The sequence below is a fragment of the Nerophis ophidion genome, linkage group LG02 (assembly GCF_033978795.1).
Source record: "Nerophis ophidion isolate RoL-2023_Sa linkage group LG02, RoL_Noph_v1.0, whole genome shotgun sequence".
Classification (NCBI taxonomy): domain Eukaryota; kingdom Metazoa; phylum Chordata; class Actinopteri; order Syngnathiformes; family Syngnathidae; genus Nerophis; species Nerophis ophidion.
This window is the reverse complement of record NC_084612.1, coordinates 56,657,403-56,678,980: the sequence shown is the minus strand read 5'-3', so window position 1 is coordinate 56,678,980 and position 21,578 is coordinate 56,657,403. Positions and strand designations below refer to the sequence as shown.

The window sequence follows — 21,578 nt, the reverse complement described above, 5'->3', positions numbered from 1 at the left end:
AAGGGCTCAGCACACAGCCCTGTGGGGAGCCGATGCTGAGTGTGCGGGGGGAGGAGAGATGGGGGCCAAGTTTTATTGTCTGAGGTCGGTTGGTCAGGAAGTCCTTAATCCAAAGACAGGTGGGTGAGGGTAGGCCTAAGTCCAGCAGTTTGGTGACCAGGATGTCTGGAATGATGGTATTGAAGGCGGAGCTATAGTCAATGAAAAGCATCCTGACATAGCTCCCCCGGTGTTCCAGGTGGCTCAGTGTGGAGTGGAGAGCCATGGATATGGCGTCATCTGTGGATCTGTTTGCCCGGTAGGCAAACTGCTGTGGGTCTCGGGTGGGGGGGGCAGGCTTTGATGTGGTGGAGGACCAGTCTCTCGAAGCACTTCATGATGACAGGTGTGAGTGCTACTGGGCGATAGTCATTGAGATTGTTTGTGGCAGCTTTCTTGGGTACCGGGATGATTGTGGCAGATTTAAGGCAGGGTGGGATGAATGCCTGTGCCAAGGAGAGGTTGAAGAGGACGGTGATAATGTAGGAGAGCTTTGAGCACCTTCCCGGGTACACCGTCTGGACAGTCACCTTCCTGGGGTTCAATGCCTTGAGCACCCGCCTGACCTCGTGCTCCTCAAGAATGAGTGTGGGGGGACTGGGGGTTGGGGGGGGTGGGGGGTGCTGGTGGTGGTGTGGCTGTGACTGATTGTGATGTCTCAAAGCGTGCAAAAAAGCAGTTCAGCTCCTCTGCTAGCGATGCATCCCAGTCCCCGGTGACTGCGTCACAGCCTTTGTAATTGGTGATGTGCTGTATGCCCTGCCACATCTGCCGTGGGTTGTTGCTCGAGAGGTGGTCTTCGATCCTCTCTTTATAGTCCATCTTGGGCTTCTCTGAGTCCTCTCTTCAGGTCAGCACGCGCGGCGCTGTATAGAGCACTGTCACCTGACCTGAAGGCAATGTCCCGGGCCTTGAGGAGCATGCGGACCTGGCATGTCATCCAGGTTTTCTGATTTGGGTAAACCCGGATGTTTTTTTTCACAGTGACATTGCTGATACAGTACTTTATATAGGATAGTACCGACTCTGTGTGTGTGGGCAGGTCTTGGTCTTAGTAGGACTTTGGTAAGCTATGAAGCCGCACCGCTTGATAGATTATACTGTGCTTCAACATAAGAGTATATTATAGTGTGTGTATAAGGTAAGACATTATCTGCTGTTTTGTTTCGCAATATTATGCAAAAGACACTTTTCTTACCTTCTTGTACCTGCTGATCTGTATTTGGGACCTGCATAAATCCTGAAAAATTGTGTGCGTCCGCCTTTGTGGTCCATGGAAACTCCGTAGTCGATAAGCTTCTTGTGACCCCTGAGTCCAAATAATTGCCCAGGTCTGATATAGAGCATAAGATGTAGTATCAAATTAATAGTATCGTGTTTTTCCCTTGACACAGACATGCCCTGGACATCCGGGAGCACTATGAGAGGAAGCTGGAGAGAGCCAACAATCTCTACATGGAGCTCAACGCTATCATGCTGCAGCTGGAGATCAAGGAGAAGGAGCTGCTCAAGTAAGAAAAAATGTCCTTTTGACTCACTACGCAGTCTAGTCTACGCGTCATCAAGTCACTATTTGCTGGGTTTTAGGAGGGAGCAGTCGTTGGACAAGAAGTATCCAGGCTGCTTCAAGCACCACAGCTCCAGACAGTCAGCCTCCTCCAACTCCATGGAGAAACTCATGAAGAAACGCAACGTGCCTCAGAAGCTGCCCTCACACAGCAAAAGGTGAGTCAAAAACATTAATGTACCCTATTTTCCCGACTGTAGAACTCACTGGTATATGATCCACACCCACTAAATTTGAGAAGAAAAACATATTCTTCCATATATTAGACGCACTGAACTATAAGCCACATATGTTGTGAAATGAGTTATATACACATAATTGTTTGCAAACGGCTGATCAAACAACACAGAAGTCATCATCATAGACCCACGAGCTGTGGAAGCTTGCTGTCCAATCAGCTAAACAGACTCAATAACTGCACTGGGACATTTTGGTAAGTTTACTGAGGATTTTTTGAAACTGAAACAATACAAAAAGAATTCCATTTTAAGTCAATCATACGAACACAGACACTTTTAAATGTGCTAGCTTATTAGCTACTGCTAACGACGCCAGCTTGATTACATTACCATAGTACGTAGAAATATGCATGAAAACACTCCTACAGACATCACACATGGCACGGTTTAGTAAGTATGAACAGTTTTAGTTACGTTATAAAACTCACAGACCTTGCTTGGAGTGATGAATAAAGAAACCATACGTGTAAAAATGCTATGGATGACTAGAAGACGAAAGGGCAATTTTACTTCTGGTTCAAGACGCTAAAACAGAAGGAAATAGTGTCGACGTTGACCCTGCAGCAGCTGTAGTGAGCGAACTCATCCAAAAGATGGCGCCCAAGCACAAAAAATAACACACCTTTTTAGTGTCCCTGTCCGTGTTTAATAAAAACTATTTTTTGAATATAAAACATTATGACCGTCAGTAAAGAAAAATCCATAAATCTGCTGCACCTTTTTATAAGACACAGGGTTCAAAGAGTGGGAAAAAATTATCAGCTTATAGCATACTTGCTGTTACAACTCCGACCCTTGCCAACGGCGCTCATCCGTCAGTGCGCTCCAGTAAGCGCACCTCAGGACACGCCCAGTGACACGCCCAGTGACACGCCCAGTGACGCGCCACGTGCGTCTCCGCCCTGCAGCGGCCGCCAGCTGTTTTCATTCACCGACAATCACCACACCTGCCAGTAATGAAAGACCTGCTTTCATAAGCCTGCACAACTTGGCATGCCGGCGCCGGAGTACAGCCTTCCGTACCTTCCCTGTGTTCATCCCCGAGTCACGCTGTGTCGTCTGCTTCCGGATCTTCCCTGTCTTCCTCGTGCTTCCTGGTTTTTGACTCCTCGCTTGCCCCGGACAACGACGACTCGCTCCTGCCTCTCGACCCCGCTTCCGCCCCTTGACTACCCTGCCTGTCTTGCCCTTGTCGGACTGCACCGGTTCTCTCAACACGTACCTCCAACACTTACGGTAAAATCCCTCCAGTTAAATTCTGCAAATAGCCTTACACCATACACACTCTTTAATCTCTTCACTCCATTTGCCTAGTTATATTGTTGTATTTTATATATATATATATATATATATATATATGTATATATATATATATATATATATATATACATATATATATGTTTTTTATATATACTGTATATATATATAAAATAAATATGTGGACATTACCGCCACCTGGTGTCAGTCTGCCGTCATCTCCCCCTGTTTAAACTTTAACACTTGCCAAACCTCCCGATTTTCCCGGAAGACTCCTGAATTTCAGTGCTCCTCTCAAAAATCTCCCAGGGCAACCATACTCCCGAATTTCTCCCGATTTCCACCCGGACAACAGTATTGGGGGCGTGCCTTAAAGTCACTGCCTTTAGCGTACTCTCTCATCTGAATCCTTCACCCCTTAACAGCCCTGTCACATAATGTAGCGTTTGACGTGTTTATCAATCGTCTTTACTCAAAGATGTAAAGAAATGCTGACATGTTGTATGATCTGCTAACTGGTATCATGATAACGTGAATTTCAAGCACACGCGCGCACATACAGACACACACACACACGTGAATCCAAGGCATACTTGGTCAACAGCCATACAGGTCACACTGAGGGTGGCGGTATAAACAACTAACATTGTTACAAATATGCGCCACACTGTGAACCCACACCAAACAAGAATTGCAAAAACATTTCGGGAGAACATCCGCACCGTAACACAACATAAATACAACAGAACAAATACCCAGAATCCCCTGCAGCACTAACTCTCCCGGGACGCTACAATAACATCTACGGCTTTTAGAGCACAGTGCACAACTGCACACACAAGAAGGAGACGAAGCAGAAGAACAAAGAAGAGACATGGTGACGACGAGTAAGAAGAAGAAATACGTTTAGTGAAGGTTTGTACACTTCGAACTAGGGATGGGCGACTTTTAGCTGCGGGCGTACACTTCTGGCTCTCCTCGCTCTTTTCTGTCTCTCATTCTCACAGACAAGCAGGCGCACATTCTTACACATGTCACCTACACGCCCTCGCAGAGCAGAGAGGTAACGGCGTGGCTAACGTTAGCTGCTAACGTAGCTGTACGAGAGAAAGATGGTGCGGATCTGGTAACAAATGAAGGAAGACTTAAACCCCAATAAAAACAGCAGGGTTTCCATCATCTGGCGGTGGTTCGGCTTCAAGTGGGAATATGTCGAACAGACAACCGTAATTTGTCAAGTGTGGGGGGAAAAAGCGTAGCTATAAAAAGTAGCATTCCTGCTAATATGTAGCATTGTTTGAAAAGTCACTCACTAGAGAATGAAGAGAATTTCATAACCTTAGTAACATACCACATAGTGAAGGATGAATACTATTTGATTTCCTATTAGGCAGCTTATTTTTATTTGACACTGACAATCTTGCAATTTATGTTTTGGAAATGACTTGAATTTTTGTGCCATTGCTTAATAACTTTAATAAATACACTTTTGGTCAATTGACTTAGTTGCGATTTCCCTCTCTGCATGAAAGTTTAAAAGTAGCAAAAAAATAATGCATTATGAAGAAGAATGTTTTAATGTAGACACATAGAATCATCATACTGCTGTGATTATATGTATCAAGTGTCCATTCAAGGCCAAGGCAAAATATCATAATATATATATCGTATATCGCAATATGGCCTAAAAATATTGCGATATAAAAAAAGGCAATATCCCCCAGCCCTACTTCGAACACAATATAAAGTGCTGCAGAGTCTTGTATACATAAACATAAGACGGTGATGGATCAACTTTCTCTTTAATAACAAGTGAAAACAACATGCTGCTGTCCTCTTTGCGCTGCTTTGCCAACACACGCACACACACAGAAGACCCTTTGATGCCCTCACAAACTATCAGAAATCCTTGACTGTAACAACCATATTGCTACAATTATAAACATTTCAAAAAGTAAAATCCACCCAAATTAACAGAGGAGATAGAGAGGAAGCAACAGACAGAGGGAAAGAGGTTTTGGCGTGTGTCAGTGCGCGTGTGCCTTTGTTTGTGTGTGTGGGGGAGGGGGTTGTATTTTTTGGGGCTCTTCCAAATTAAAACTTGCTGTGATCATTCATGCAAATAAGACTATTTTTTTAACTCCAAAACGAATCCTTTCTTGTTTTGACGCTGGTCTGTTTAGTTATTGAATGAATGAATGAAATAATGTATTTATTCCGCCAGACATATATAGTGTAACCAAGGTTTTATATGTATATGTCACCTATACTGTATACCAATGGTTCTCAACCTTTTTTCAGTGATGTACCCCCTGTGAAATATTTTTTTAAATCAAGTACCCCCTAATCAGAGCAAAGCATTTTTGGTTGAAAAAAACTGATAAAGAAGTCAAATACAGCACTATGTCAAATTTTGCTCATTTGTAGTGGTCTTTCTTGAACTATTTGGAGAATAAGATATAAGAATAACTAAAAACTTGTTAAAAATAAACAGGTGATTCAATTATAAATACAGATTTCTACACATAGAAGGAGTGAAGTGAAGTGAATTATATTTACATAGCGCTTTTCTCTAGTGTCTCAAAGCACTTTACGTTGTGAAATCAATCTATCAATGTTTATTTATATAACCCTAAATCACAAGTGTCTCAAAGGGCTGCACGAACCACAACGACATTCTCGGTACAGAGCCCACATAAAGGCAAGGAAAGACGCACCCCAGTGGGACGTCGGTGACAGTGACTATGAGAAACCTTGGAGAGGACCGCATATGTGGGCAACCCCCCATTATCTAAGTTACATTTAAACCACTGTGGGTGGCATTGGGAACAGGTGGGTAAAGTGTCTTACCTAAGGACACAACAGCATTAACTAGGATGGCAGCAGCGGGGATCGAACCTGGAACCCTCAAGTTGCTGACACGGCCACCAGAGCTATACCACCCGGGTACTTAAAGTGCCCTCTTTGGGGATTGTAATAGAGATCCATCTGGATTCATGAACTTAATTCTGAACATTTCTTCACAAAAAAAAGAAATCTTTAACATCAATATTTATGAAACATGTCCACAAAAAAATCTAGCTTTCAACACGGAATATTGCATTGTTGCATTTCTTTTCACAGTTTATGAACTTACATTCATATTTTGTTGAAGTATTATTCAAAAAATATATTTATAATGGATTTTTGAATTTTTGTTATTTTTAGAATATTTAAAAAAATTCTCACGTACCCCTTGGCATACCTTCAAGTACCCCCAGGGGTACACGTACCCCCATTTGAGAACCACTGCTGTATACAACTACAAAAAGCTCCAGTTTTACACGAGGACCACTTTATTTAGTTTCTTTTCAAAACTCTGCTCCACCACAACGTGTCACCACTTCCGCTCTTAGCGCCTTTAAAATAAGAGCTCAAGGCATATACCATGTTTACAATGAATTGATTAACGTGGACCCCGACTTAAACAAGTTGAAAAACTTATTCGGGTGTTACCATTTAGTGGTCAGTTGTACGGAATATGTACTGTGCAATCTACTAATAAAAGTTTCAATCAATCAATAAATCAATACTGTATAACAGCTTATAACAGGAACTTATCACAAAGAGGCAAGTCCATAAAAATAGGTTACAATAGCAACACTTCACGCTTTGTAATTTGACAAACATGCAACGGCACTACCAAAAAGGGATAAGGGGAAAAAAGCAAGAATGCTTATCCATGTTCTGCCCCTAATTTACAATCAACTTATATGTTGGTTATAGATGCTGGTTATATATGTTGGTTGTATAGTCCAAGTTTCAACAGCAGATTTGATGGATACATGACAATTTCAGGACAAGAATAACATATGCTGGAAAACACTGTGTCAATAGCATTGAGCGACTATGAGATTAGCTCCATCCTTGCCTGGGTATCTTTCATCTTCTGAAGCCTTGTCTGGTGTTTTATGTCCCCTATTCTACAGTGACATTTTTGCGCCTGTGTCCCACAATTGAGATGGTCCAAACAACAAGTCATGTTTTTGATAGTTTCCCAACAACATATTATTTACTGCAAGGTTGAACACTCTCAGACTAGAGTTAGGCTATCCGCTTACATTGTCCCACAGTTTCTCCCCCTAATTGATATGTTTGAGCCTTGAATGTGGAATATGTGGAATTCACAATGTTATGTTTGAATTTCCGGACACCCCTGAGTTGATGTGGACCAACTCTGAGTGAAAACAGACTGTATATTTGCAGGTAGAATTCTTTGTAAGGCCATAAACATAACTTGAAGGCTACTGTATTGGATTACATCATGTTATTTTCAATCAATCAATCAATCAATCAATGTTTATTTATACAGCCCTAAATCACAAATTTCTCAAAGGACTGTACAAACCACTACGACTACGACATCCTCGGAAGAACCCACATAAGGGCAGGGAAAACTCACACCCAGTGGGCAAGGAGAATTCACACCCAGTGGGACGCCAGTGACAATGATGACTATGAGAACCTTGGAGAGGACCTCAAATGTGGGCAACCCCCCCCCCCCCCTCTAGGGGACCGAAAGCAATGGATGTCGAGCGGGTGTAACATGATACTGTGAAAGTTCAATCCATAGCGACTCCAACACAGCCGCGAGAGTTCAGTTCAAAGCGGATCCAAGACAGCAGCGAGAGTCCCGTCCACAGGAAACCATCCCAAGCGGAGTCGGATCAGCATCGTAGAGATGTCCCCAACCGATACACAGGCGAGCCGTCCATCCTGGGTCCCGACGAGCGGTCCATCCTGGGTCCCGACTCTGGACAGCCAGTACTTCATTCATGGTCATCGGACCGGACCCCCTCCACAAGGGAGGGGGGGACAGAGGAGAAAAAGAAAAGAAGCGGCAGATCAACTGGTCTAAAAAGGAGGTCTATTTAAAGGCTAGAGTATACAAATGAGTTTTAAGGTGAGACTTAAATGCTTCTACTGAGGTAGCATCTCGAACTGTTACCGGGAGGGCATTCCAGAGTACTGGAGCCCGAACGGAAAACGCTCTATAGCCCGCAGACTTTTTTGGGCTTTAGGAATCACTAATAAGCCGGAGTCCTTTGAACACAGATTTCTTGCCAGGACATATGGTACAAGACAATCGGCAAGATAGGATGGAGCTAGACCGTGTAGTATTTTAGACGTAAGTAGTAAAACCTTAAAGTCACATCTTAAGTGCACAGGAAGCCAGTGCAGGTGAGCCAGTATAGGCGTAATATGATCAAACTTTCTTGTTCTTGTCAAAAGTCTAGCAGCCGCATTTTGTACCAACTGTAATATTTTAATGCTAGACATGGGGAGACCCGAAAATAATACGTTACAGTAATCGAGACGAGACGTAACAAACGCATGGATAATGATCTCAGCGTCGCTGGTGGACAAAATGGAGCGAATTTTAGCGATATTACGGAGATGAAAGAAGGCCGTTTTAGTAAAGCTTTTAATGTGTGACTCAAAAAAACAGATCATTGGTATGAGCTCTATATTGAGCATAATGTATAATTCTAACTACCTTTTTCTGGCGCTTAAATAGCTGTTCAGTAGTGTCCCTCCCTTGGGACCTGTATTGAGTTAAAAAATGGACAAAACTTGTCGAGACGCGAAAAAACACAGAAAAACATGAAAAAAAAAGTTTATAAATGCAAAGTTTGCAGGTAGAGGGGTTTGTAAATCGAAGTTCCACTGTATATTAAATACAGTGGAAGAGGGAGCCAGATTAGATGGTTCGGGCATCTGGTCAGGATGCCACCCGAACGCCTCCCTAGGGAGGTGTTTAGGGCACGTTCGACCAGTAAGAGGCCACGGGGAAGACCTGGGACACGTTGGGAAGACTATCTCTCCCGGCTGGCCTGGGAACGCCTCGGGATCCCCCGAGAGGAGCTGAACGAAGTGGTTGTGGCGAGGGAAGTCTGGGCTTAGCTGCTGAGGCTGCTGCTCCCGCGACCCGACTTCGGATAAGCGTAAGAAGATGGATGAATATATGTACGTTAGGGTCCAGTTGGAGAATAAGATAGAACTTCTCTGTGATTTCTCAGGAAACGATTGAGAAAAGTAAACACAAGAGCAGAAAGGAGTGTGTTTAGTGATTTGTGTTCCTTGTCTTCCCCAGGCCAGACTTGCTGAAGTCCGAGGTCATCCTTCCCAAACTGGACTCCTCCATGACGCAGGTCACAATCCCCACCAAGGGCTCCACGTCCCCCGGCCGCTCCCGTCGAGGCAAACCTCGCTACAGGAAAGCGGGAAAAGGCAGCAGTGGCGACCTGGCTCAGCTAAAAGCCACTCTTTCTTCTTCTCTGGCCATGATCAGCGCCACCTCGTCCGTCCCTAGCGGTAAGCAACGCCGTGACGCCAGCGCCGCCCTCAGAGGGCTGCAGCATGACCTGCTGCTCAAGAAGATGTCCTCGTCCAGCCCCGACCTCATCTCCACTACGCTGGAGGCCGAGGGCAGGAGGAAGGGGCAAGCGAGGCTCGGCCTGGACCGGGCCGGTAGTCAGAGCGCCTCGGCCGGGCTGGAGGAGAGCACAAGGACCGGCGGGCCGCAGGCGGAACCGGATGTGAGCGCAGGGACGGACCAACCGGCGGAAATTCCTCCGCGCAGCGACACACCCAGCGAAGATGCTGCTTCCATCCCCTTCTCCAGCAGCCCTGACTCGCCGTGCGGCAGGGGGGCGGCGGGGAGGGCCTCTGTGACGGCGGGAAGCCCTCGCGTTCCTCAGGATGGCGAAGAGAAGGAGGAGGGGATGGTGATCACACGCTCGCCTAGAAGTCAACGCCTCACACCCTCAGCGCAGCTCTACAGGGCGGCAGTCACTCGCAGTCAGGTAAGAAGATCATGGAGATCTTCCCATAATTTGGTTGTTCCCCACACTAATACTGATGTGGTTCTCCCCAAAGAGACGTGGAGTGTCGTCAGAGGAAGAGGAGGGAGAGGTGGACAGTGAGGTGGAACTGCCGAGAAGATGGTGAGTGTTCAGTATCACACTACAAGCTAAAGATCCACTTTGATAGAAGCAGTTTTAGGTAACTATTTAAAAAAAAAATGCTAGTCAAAGATGGTCTACGTGACAGGAGCAATTTTAGGTACATAAAAAAAAATATTCTAAAAAAAACCTCTGACGAGAACAGTTTTAGATATCTAAATACAAAAATGACAGTCAAAGATGGTCTATATGGCAGAAGTAGTTTTAGGTACCAAAATATAATGAATGCTTGTCAAAGATCCTCTAAGAAGGGAACAGTTTTTGGTATATAAATAAAAATAAAATGCTAGTCAAAAATGGTCTATATGGCAGAAATAGTTTTAGGTACCTTAATAAAAAATGCAAGTCAAAGATCCTCTATGACAGGAGCAGTTTTAGGTATCAAAATTTAAAAAAATGCTAGTCAAAGATGATCTATATGACAGGAGCACTTTTAGGTACATTAAAAAAGATTTATTGTCAAAAATCCTCTATGACAAGAACAGTTATAGATATCTAAATAAAAAATGCCAGTCGAAGATGGTCTATATACCATGAGCAGTTTTGAGTACCAAAATATAAAGAATGCTTGTCAAAGATCTTCTATGAAGGGAACAGTTTTAGGTATGTAAATAAAATTAAAAGCTAGTCAAAAATGGTCTATATGGAAAAAGCAGTTTTAGGTACCTAAATAAAAAATGCAAGTCAAAGATCCTCTGTGACAGGAGCAGTTTTAGGTATCTAAATTGAAAAAAATGCTAGTAAAAGATGGTCTACGTGACAGGAGCACTTTTAGGTACATAATAAAATAAAAGTGCTTGTTAAAGATGATCTATATGACAGGAGCAGTTTTAGGTACATTAAAAAAGATTTATCGTCAAAAAATCATCTATGACGAGAACAGTTTTAGATATCTATATAAAAAATGCCAGTCGAAGATGGTCTGTATACCATGAGCAGTTTTAAGTACCGAAATATAAAGAAAGCTTGTCAAAGATACTGTATGAAGGGAACAGTTTGAAGGTATGTAAATAAAATAAAATGCTAGTCAAAAATGGTCTATATGGCAAAAGCAGTTTTAGGTACCTAAATAAAAAATGCAAGTCAAAGATCCTCCATGACAGGAGCAGTTTTAGGTATATAAATTAAAAAAAATACTAGTCAAAGATGGTCTACATGACAGGAGCACTTTTAGGTACATTAAAAAAGATTTATTGTCAAAAAATCCTCTATGACAGTTTTAGATATCTATATAAAAAATGCCAGTCAAAGATGGTCTATACACCATGAGCAGTTTTAAGTACCGAAATATAAATAATGCTTGTCAAAGTTCTGTATGAAGGGAACAGTTTTATGTATGTAAATAAAATAAAATGCTAGTCGAAAATGGTTCTCTATGGCAAAAGTAGTTTTAGTTACCTAAATAAAAAATGCAAGTCAAAGATCCTCTGACAGGAGCATTATATGGTATCTAAATAAAAAAAATGCAATCCAAAGATCCTCTATGACAGGAGCAGTTTTAGGTACATTCATTTAAAAAATGCAAGTCAAAGATCCTCAATGACAGGAGCAGTTTAAGGTATCTAAACAAAAAAAAATGCAAGCCAAAGATCTTCTGACAGGAGCATTTTATGGTATCTAAATAAAAAAATGCAAGTCAAAGATCCTCTATGACAGGATCAGTTTAAGGTATCTAAATAAAAAAAATGCAAGCCAAAGATCCTCCATGAAGGGAACAGTTTTAGGTATCTAAATAAAATAAAATGCTAGTCAAAAATGGTCTATATGGCAAAAGTAGTTTTACGTACCTAAATAAAAAATGCACGTCAAAGATCCTCTGACCGTAGCATTTTATGGTATCTAAATTAAAAAAAATGCAAGCCAAGATCCTCTATGACAGGAGGAGTTTTAGGTACATTCATTTAAAAAATGCAAGTCAAAGATCCTCTATGACCGTAACAGTTTAAGGTATCTAAATAAAAAAAAATGCAAGCCAAAGATCCTCTCTGACAGGAGCAGTTTTAGGTACATACATTTAATAAATGCAAGCTAAAGATCCTCTATGACATGAGCAGTTTAATGTATCTAAATTAAAAGAAATACAAGCCAAAGATCCTCTATGACAGGAGCAGTTTAAGGTATCTAAAAATAAAAAAATAAACAAACCACAGATCCTCTATGACCGGAGCAGTTTTAGGTACATACATTTAAAAAATGTAAGCCAAAGATCCTCTATGACAGGAGCAGTTTTAGATATCTAATTTAAAATATGTCAGGTAAAGATGGTCTATATGGCAGAAGTAGTCTCAGGTACCGAAATATAATGAATGCTTGTCAAAGATCCTCTAAGACAGAAGCAGATTTAGGTACATACAGTTTTTTAAAAGATGCTTTCAAAGATGGTCTAAATGACAGGAGCAGGTTTGGATACCGAAATGTAAAAAATGCTAGCCAAAAATTCTCCATAAGAAAAGCAGTTTAGGTACCTAAATAAAGCAAGTTTTAGTCAAAGATCCTCTACGACAAGTAGAGTTTTAGGAATCCATATTTTAAAAATGCTACTCAAAGATGGTCTGCGTGACAGGAGCAGTTTTGGGTACCTAAGTAAAAAATGCAAGTCAAATATTCTCTATGACAGGAGAAGTTTAAGGTATCTAAATAAAAAAAAATGCGAGGCAAAGATCCTCTATGACAGGAGTAGTTTCAGGTACATAAATTAAAAAATGCAAGCCAACGATCCTTTGACAGGTGCAGTTTTAGGTATCTAAATTAAAAAATGCTATTCAAAGATGCTCTATATACCAAGAGCTGTTTTAGGTACCTAAATAAAAAAAAGCAAGTCAAAGATCCTCAATGACAGCAGCAGTTTTAGGTACATACATTTCAAAAATGCAAGCCATAGATCCTCTATGACAGGGGCAGTTTTATGTATCTAAATAAAAAATAATGCTATTCAAAGATGGTCTACATACCAGGAGCCGTTTTAGGTACGGAAATATAATGAATACTTGCCAACCCTCCCAATTTTCCCGGGAGACTCCCGAATTTCAGTGCCCCTCCCAAAAATCTCCCGGGACAACCATTCTCCCGATTTCCACCCGGACAACAATATTGGATGAGTGCCTTAAAGGAGCTGTTTTTAACGTCCTCTACGACCTGTCGTCACGTCTGCTTTTCCTCCGTAAAAACAGCGTGCTGGCCCAACCACTTAATATATGCGGCTCTTATACACACAAATGCAAGGAATACTTGGTCAACAGCCATACACGTCACACTGAGGGTGGCTGTATAAACCACTGTTACATATATGCGCCACACTGTGAACCCACACCAAACAAGAATGACAAACACATTTTGGGAGAACATCCGCACCGTAATACAATAGATAAAACACCCAGAATCCGGGACACTAAAACATACACCACCCGCTACCACCATCGGACATCTCTAATTGTGACCCATCATACAAACGTATGTATGGATGTTCTCATTCATCCAGGTCTTGGATTTTTTTTTCATATTTGTTTTTGGCTAAGATGTAAGTATGACAGACTTCCTGCCATCACTGTGTGGGTTGCGGGGACACTGGACACACGACGCATCGTAGCAGGTTTGATTCAGATTTATTATTTCAGTAAATCTGTCTTCGGGCCAGTCGGGCGCGCCCATTTCTGGTGCGCCGGCACTGCTTCCTGGTCGCGGTGCACCTTTCGGTGCTCGCCTGCTGCGTCTGTGGTGGGGACTCATCTTGGTGTGATCTCGGTTGTCGGGCTCATGGTCGGGCTGCCGTGGTTTCCTCCGCTCTCCCCGCGATCGTGCCCCCTTCCCCTCTCTTATAGTCTAGGAGCAGATGCACAGCTTGTGAGCAGGTGTGTGTCTTACTTACGCACCTGACTCAGATTGCCCTTCTCGTGCCGCTCTGCGTGCGTCACGCCTCTCCTCGCCGCCGTATGCCCCGCCTCCTGGCCTCCAACTTGGTCCAGACCGCCTCTCTCAGCCCGCTGTCGGCCCGTCGGCTGCGTCTCTCCACAGAAAGCTACCTCACTACATGGGTCTTAAAGTAGCTAAGATACAGGAAAAAATACTCGTTAAAAAAGTAGCTAAGCTACCGGCAAGCTACTTGAAAATGTAGAAAATGTAGCCTGTTACTGTGCATCCCTGCGAGATAATGGCCGTGTGTGTGACAGCTGTGCCCTGTTGTTGCTGTCAAGGAGGCCGGCGAGCATGAGCAAATGTCAGTCGCTCTCCACGTTCAGCTCGGAGAACTTGTCCGTGTCTGATGGCGAGGAGGGAAACACCACCGACCATTCGCACAGCGGCACGCCCGACGTGGTCAGCACCAACACGGACGAGCGGCTGGACGACAAGAGCGACGACCTGCTGTCCCAGGGCTCGGAGATTCCGGCCGACCCGTCTGATCCCACCCAGCTGGGCTCTGATGGTTTGTCTGAGAAGGAAGCCGCCATCCGACAAGTCAAGACCCAGCTGGCCACTCATGAGTCCAACTATGAGGTATAACATTTCTTCAAATATGAGTTTGTGTTGTTTAATTTGCACAAGAGATGTCATGAGTCCAACATGGCATCGCAGCACGGAGTGCTTTTGATCTGATCTATTATAGCAGGGGGTTTGTGTATGATACGTACTTGCTGCCATCTTGTGGACAATATGAGTGAATCACATCATCGAACCTTGGAAGTACTTTGGCGTAATAGCACAGCATGTATCCAAACAACCTTCCCTAGTCATAGTCTGAAAAAAATGTATGTAACATTAAGGTCAACACACATGGTCACACATAAGACAACCTGTTCACTGACAATTGTGGTTGTTATGACAAAAGTCTGAACAAGATCAAAACAATTCTAAATGACACTTTTTTTAAACCCATCATAGTGCATTATGGGAAATATGTACTTATCCACTTTCACATACTCTTAATATCTGATTATATTAATTATTAATCCATTATAATAATATAATATGTACACACACAGATAAACTATATATATATGTATGTATGTATATATATATATATATATGTGTGTGTGTATATATGTGTATACATATGTATTTATATATACATCTAAATATACTGTTTATATACATATACATGCATATAAACAGTATATAAAATACATATAGATACAGTATAGATATATATATATATATACATATATACATATACTTATATATACATATATACAGTATGTATGTATATATACAGTATATATAGATATATTTAGACATATACGGTATATATATATGTATTTATGTATATATATTTAATATAGATATACTGTATATATAGATATATATATATATATGAAAAAGAGGTTATATATCTATATATATAGATATACATACATATATATTTATATATATGTATCCATATATACTGTATATATAGATATATATATATATATATGTATGTATATATACAGTATATATAGATAAATATGCACACATATATATACTGCGTGTGTGTGTGTGTGTGTATATATATAGATAGATATATATATATATATATATGAAAAAGAGGTTAACAAGTTAAAAGTGTTTAATGATAATACAAACATGTTTCTTTCATGAAGACAAGAATATAAGTTGGTGAATGACCTGATTCTGATGACTTGCATTACGTTAGCTTGCTAGCATGCTAAAATTAGCGTGCTAACTTTTCGCACTAGTTTTGCAACCGTTTACCCCTGGGTCGTGTAACTAAGTACGTGAAACTTGTAAACTGTTAGCATGTAAACGTAAGCATGCTATCATTAAAGTGCTAACTTTTTTTGCTAAATGTACTCATTGTTCTCAAAATCCCCAGCCATGTGACCAAAGTCACGTCTTGGTGAAGATGGATGATCGATCTTTTTTATGTCTATTTTTTTAATCAATTTTTTTTATAAACCTTTATTTATAATGTGCAACATTTACATATTTTTAGGTCTATTTGTTTAATGCTTGGCTAGTGATGGACGTAACGGGCACCCCTGATTTACACTATTAAAGTACTGGAAAAAACGATCGTATTTTTACCTATCTCGTAATTTAAATTGTTTTTTTGTCTCGTCATTTTGACTTTCTTGTTTCGTAGTTTCGACCGTCTTGTCTCGTAATTTCGACTTTCAATTGCGTGAATTAAACTTTTTTTGTCTCGTAATTTTAACTATTTTGTCTCATGATTTTAACTTTCTGGTCTTGTTATTTCGACTTTTTTATCTCATAATTTCGGACTTTTTGTTTTAAAAATGTGACTTTTTTGTCTCGTAATTTCGACTTTCTTGTCTAGTAATTTTGACTTTTGTCTAGTATTTTGGACTTTTTTGCCATAATTTTGACTTTCTTGCGTGCTATTTTTGACTTTTTTATCTCATAATTTTTACTTTCCTGTCTCTTAATTTTTACTTTTTTGTCTCGTAATTCCGATTTTCTTGTCTCACAATTTTGACTGTTTTGTCTCGTAATTTTGACTGTCATGTGTCGTAATTTTGAGACCATCGTGATTTCAACTTTTTCTTTCATAATTTCGAACTTTTGTCTCATAATTTTTACTTTTTTGTCTCATAATTTCGACTGTCTTGCGTCGTAATTTTGACTTTTTGTCTCGTAATTTTGATTTTCCATCTCATAATTTCGACTTTCTATCCCATAGTTTTAGCTTTTTTTTCTCATAATTTCAATTTTTTGTCTCGTAATTTAGATTTCTTTTGTCTTACAATTTCAACTTTTTTGTCTCGTAATTTCGACTTCATCTCATAATAAAATAATAATAAAAACTAGAAATTTTGATGGGCCTGCTATCTGTGCCCTGAACCTCTGGCCGGGGGTTATTAGATGGTGCCGAGTGTCTGAATCCGTGAGTTTTAGGTTTAACTGCGCAAAAATAATTATAGAGTAAACCTAAAATGTTATCTTGCACACATCAAAATGCTACCACTTGGCAAGAGTGCTAACAATGGCATTCTAACAGTTAGCATGTGTCACACGTTAATTAACACGACTGTAAGGTGACGAGACAAAAAAGTCTAAATTATGAGACAAAAAAGTCTAAATTACGAGACAAAAGTCGAAATTACAAGACGAAAAGTCGAAATTACGATGGTCTCAAAATTGGGAGACAAAACAGTCAAAATTGGGAGACAAGAAAGTCGAAATTACAAGACAAAAAAGTCGAAATTACGAGACAAAAAAGTCGAAAATAGCACACAAGAGAGTCAAAATTACGAGACAAAAATTAAAATTACGAGACAAGAAAGTAGAAAATTACGAGACAAGGTCGAAATTACGAAACAAAAAGTCAAAATTACGACGCAAGAAAGTCGAAAATTACGAGACAAGAAAGTAGAAATTTACGAGACAAGGTCGAAATTACGAAACAAAAAGTCAAAATTACGACGCAAGAAAGTCGAAAATTACGAGACAAGAAAGTCAAAATTACGAGACAAAAAAGTCACATTTTCAAGACCAAAAATTCTAAATCACGAGACAAAAGTCGAAATTACGAGACAAGTAAGTCAAAATTACGAGACAGAAAAGTCACATATTTGAAACAAAAAAGTCGAAGTTATGAGACAAAAAAGTCGAAATCACGAGTCGGAAATAGAGAAAAAAGTGTAAAAATAGATGAAAAAGTTTGCATGTTTAAGTTAGTTTAGCTCATTCATTTTGTATGCTAAAAGTTAACAAGTGTCACATACCAAGTAATATGACTCTGGGGTAAACGGTATCAAAAGTAGCTCAAAAATTTAGCATGCTAATAATTAGCATTAATAGTAAGCACGGGTCACATACCAAGTCTATTGTGTGTGGCTGGGGAATTACAGAAAAAAAAGAGTACACATAGCTATAAAAAAAAGAAAAAGTTAGCACTTTAGCATTAGCATGCTAGCAGTTAACAAGCGTCACATAGCAAGTTATATAACGGCTGCAACATGAACTGAGGAAAAAGTATTTAAAAAAATGTTTGTTGGCTTCAAATTTCAAAGAGTGATTTTTGCGGGTGTCAGGATATCATTTTGGATTTAATTTCTGCCACCCCGAAAGGGACAAGTGGTAGAAAATGGATGGGTGGATATTTGAAGTGCATCGGACGTCCTGAAGCCGACTTGTTTTGCTCTTTCCAAGGTTTCATACGACGATTCGGACTGCGACAGCGCCGAGCTGGACCACTCCGGCATGGCGGAGCCCAGCCAGCCGTCAGGCAACTGGTAAACAACAACAACAAAAAGCCCAAACATGCGCTGAATGTGATGTCAGTGAACGCACCGCCACCCAGGCAGGAAGTGAACAACTCGTGGCCGTGTCACGTGACCATTCTGCCGTCCAATCGGGACTTTTTCTTCTTTGGAACAACACACGCACTCCTTTTGTGTCGTCCATGTTTCTCGTATTGCAGCAAACTCCTCGCAAGAATGTTTACATTGTGGATACTTCAAGGTGCTGACCCCTTCCCTTTTCATTTGCTCGATGAATGAATGAATGAATGAATGTGGGCGGAGCTAAGTGAAACAAACAGGAAGCAATATATCCAATCGTGTCCTCTTAAACCCTTTTCACAAGCACCCGGATGTACATAGTCGTGTTTTTATAGAGGAGAAAAAAAAAAGCATGTTTTTTGAAATACTAATATTGGACGTTTTATTGTCGAGGTAAACCAACACAAAAGGAGGTTTTACATGAAGCCATCACGACGTTCATCAACTTATAGAAATTGGCTCATAAAGTTGAAGAAAAAGTGTGTAGAACATTTGCAGAGCTGTAAGAAAAGCACTATTTTTAATGTTTTTTATTTATTTTTTATTATTATGCATTGTTTTATACATAGTATTGTTATTTATTTGACATTTTATTCCACTCAAATTTAATTTAAATAATAAAAACATTTTTGAAAGGATATTCTGATCAAAATTGTGTTGTTTTTTAAAAAAAAAAAAAAAATTTAAATAATGCCCATGTTCTGCTGTTAGATTTAATCATCACAAAGAGATGAAGCTTTATTTATTTATTTTTTTTATTTATACGATTATGATTTAATAAGCGCATTGTTGTAATATTGTGAAGGTGCTACGGGGGCGTGCAGTTTTCTCTCATCTGCTCTTTTCCAGACAGTAAAGTGTGGTTTTATAGATGAGATTGTCCCGAAAAGCCAATTTAACAATCTCATAAACTATGATTGATGACTTATGGAATAAGCTATAATGACACCTTGCACTCTTTCAATGTTTGCAAAGAAGAGATGAGTTCATTTTTCATTCACTTGAACAACATTTGACAGCTGACAGCTATAAAGGAGGAACATGTTGCCAAACAGCGAAGCTACTGCCCCCTGGTGGCACAACTGTGCAGGTGTCGCAACTGACTGCATGAACTGGAGGCTTTTTTTTTTTACTGCCCAACTGTACAATAAATATATTTAATAAACAGCTAAATGTTTTTATTTTCTACACATTAGTACAAGCCAAAACAATGTGTGTGGGGTTTTTTTCCCCACAAATATAAGCAAAAACAATGCTTTTGGATGCTTTAAAAAAAGGAAAACAGATATATAGTATTTCCTTGAATTGCCGCCGGGGCGCTAATTAATTGAAAACCTTTTCTCACTCCTGCGCTTACCAAAGGCAAGCGGTAAAAGTAAGTATGCGCTAATTACTTTAAAATCTCTTCTCACTCCGGCACTTACCAAAGGTATGCAGTAAAAATTTGAGTGTGATGTAAGCTTGGACCTTAAATCCTACTGAATAGCTCTTCATCTTCTTCCCTTTATGCGATTTCAAATTACTGGTATTAAAATCAGCCTCCTCCATTTTAAAAATTATGACAGGGGAAGTGTCACGAGTTTGACCAGGCGGTAATACTAAGCATGCGCTAATTATTTTAGGAAGCGAGTTTGACCCGGCAGTAATTTAAGGCAGGCGCATACTATATGCCCTGCGGCAATTCAAGGAAATACGGTATATATATATATATATATATATATATATATTTATATATATATATATATATATATATTAGGAGTGGGCAAATTAATGCGTTAATTACGAGTTAACTCATCAATCTATTAACGCCGACAATTGTTTTATCGCGTATTTGCGTATGTTGTTTACATGCTTTTATTTTGTTAACGCCTTTTCTTATAAAGATGGCGGCGCCCGGACGGGCTTCGGCGTGGAGGGGCTGTTGGTAAAGATGGAACATTTGGCAAAAATACCGGACAATTCTGCAAATTTCATGGCTGGCTTACAGCGTGGTCACTCCGGGATCACTTACGACCGCCAGGCAATTCTGGATGTGGATAGATCGGGCCGTTTTGGACTGAATGACGTGTGCTTGCTAGACCGGCTAGCTAGCATGAGAATACTTTGCCGGCTACATCCAGCGGCCTGTGAAGCAGCGTAGTATTTGTGTTGTCCGTCTATTTATGAATAATGCAGACGAGGCGTGTTGGCTGAGTTCTTAACGTTTGCTTTCAGAGCGTGCATATCACAACATACAAGATGCCGTCATGGCGACACAACCTATACCGGGCTACCGCGCATGCTCGTCACTCCTGTTGCATGCTGGGTAGGGTAGTTCTTTTTTTCCCTGGCTCATAACATCACAATATAGTACCATGTATATGCGTTCAGTTTATCAAAGCACCAAGCAAACAATCGGAAAATTCCCATCATATCAATTCCTAGATATGGTCATAATTATTTTAAGTGCACTATGCATAATAAACACAACATTATTAATATTGCTACTACGGATAATTTTTTCAAAAATTCCCTTAACCAGCCCACTACCTATAATATAGTTTTTTTAAACATAAGATCCCTGATAAAAAAAAATGTTTCTGCTGTTACCTCAGAAATTGCCTGTTCAGCTGTTATGATTGTGGCTCAGAGATTTGTATGTAGATTATATTTATTTTCCATAACAAACAGGATAACTTAAATACCCTGGCAGTAGCAATAAGCTTAAATGTTTGTATTTACATTTTTTGAGTTGATTTTCATAAAATATGCTATTTAACTGCTACTGTTTAACAAGGACTGACTTGAATTGTGTTTGCACAACAAATGTTTTGGCGCTTTTGTTCATGTGGGAGAATATTCCAATAAAGGTGCACTACACACTACTTTTTAATTCATTATTGGGCTTTGCGTATACAATGCAGTTAATGGCGATTAATCAGAGAAAAAGTGCGATTAACTTCGATTCAAATTTTTAATCCTTGCCCAGCCCTAATATATATATATATATATACATACATGGTATGTATGTATGTGTATATAAAATATATATATGTGGGTGTATATATGTATATATATATGTATGTATATGTGCGTGTGTGTGTGTATATATATATATATATATATATATATATATATATATATATATATATATATATATATATATATATATATATAAATCAATGATTATTTATATAGCCCTAAATCACTAGTGTCTCAAAGGGCTGCACAAACCACAAAATATATATATGTATGT

At 40.0% G+C, this 21,578-nt stretch overlaps 1 protein-coding gene across 2 annotated transcripts in view; it reads left to right on the top strand.

Annotated features, from left to right (window-relative positions):
* The window catches only part of LOC133542845 (mitogen-activated protein kinase kinase kinase 12-like), a 59,230-nt gene extending 39,720 nt beyond the window's left edge, over window positions 1-19,510 (top strand). The window contains exons 9-14 of one of the 2 annotated variants that reach the window (XM_061887059.1): window positions 1,434-1,550; window positions 1,627-1,764; window positions 9,236-9,947; window positions 10,021-10,088; window positions 14,300-14,597; window positions 18,213-19,510. In XM_061887059.1, coding sequence (XP_061743043.1) covers window positions 1,434-1,550; window positions 1,627-1,764; window positions 9,236-9,947; window positions 10,021-10,088; window positions 14,300-14,597; window positions 18,213-18,299 — 1,420 coding nt within the window. In that variant the 3' untranslated portion in view covers window positions 18,300-19,510. Of the gene's footprint in view, window positions 1-1,433; window positions 1,551-1,626; window positions 1,765-9,235; window positions 9,948-10,020; window positions 10,089-14,296; window positions 14,598-18,212 lie in introns of both variants that reach the window. The other variant, XM_061887054.1, reaches the window with a different exon arrangement.
* The last annotated feature ends 2,068 nt before the right edge of the window (window positions 19,511-21,578 follow it).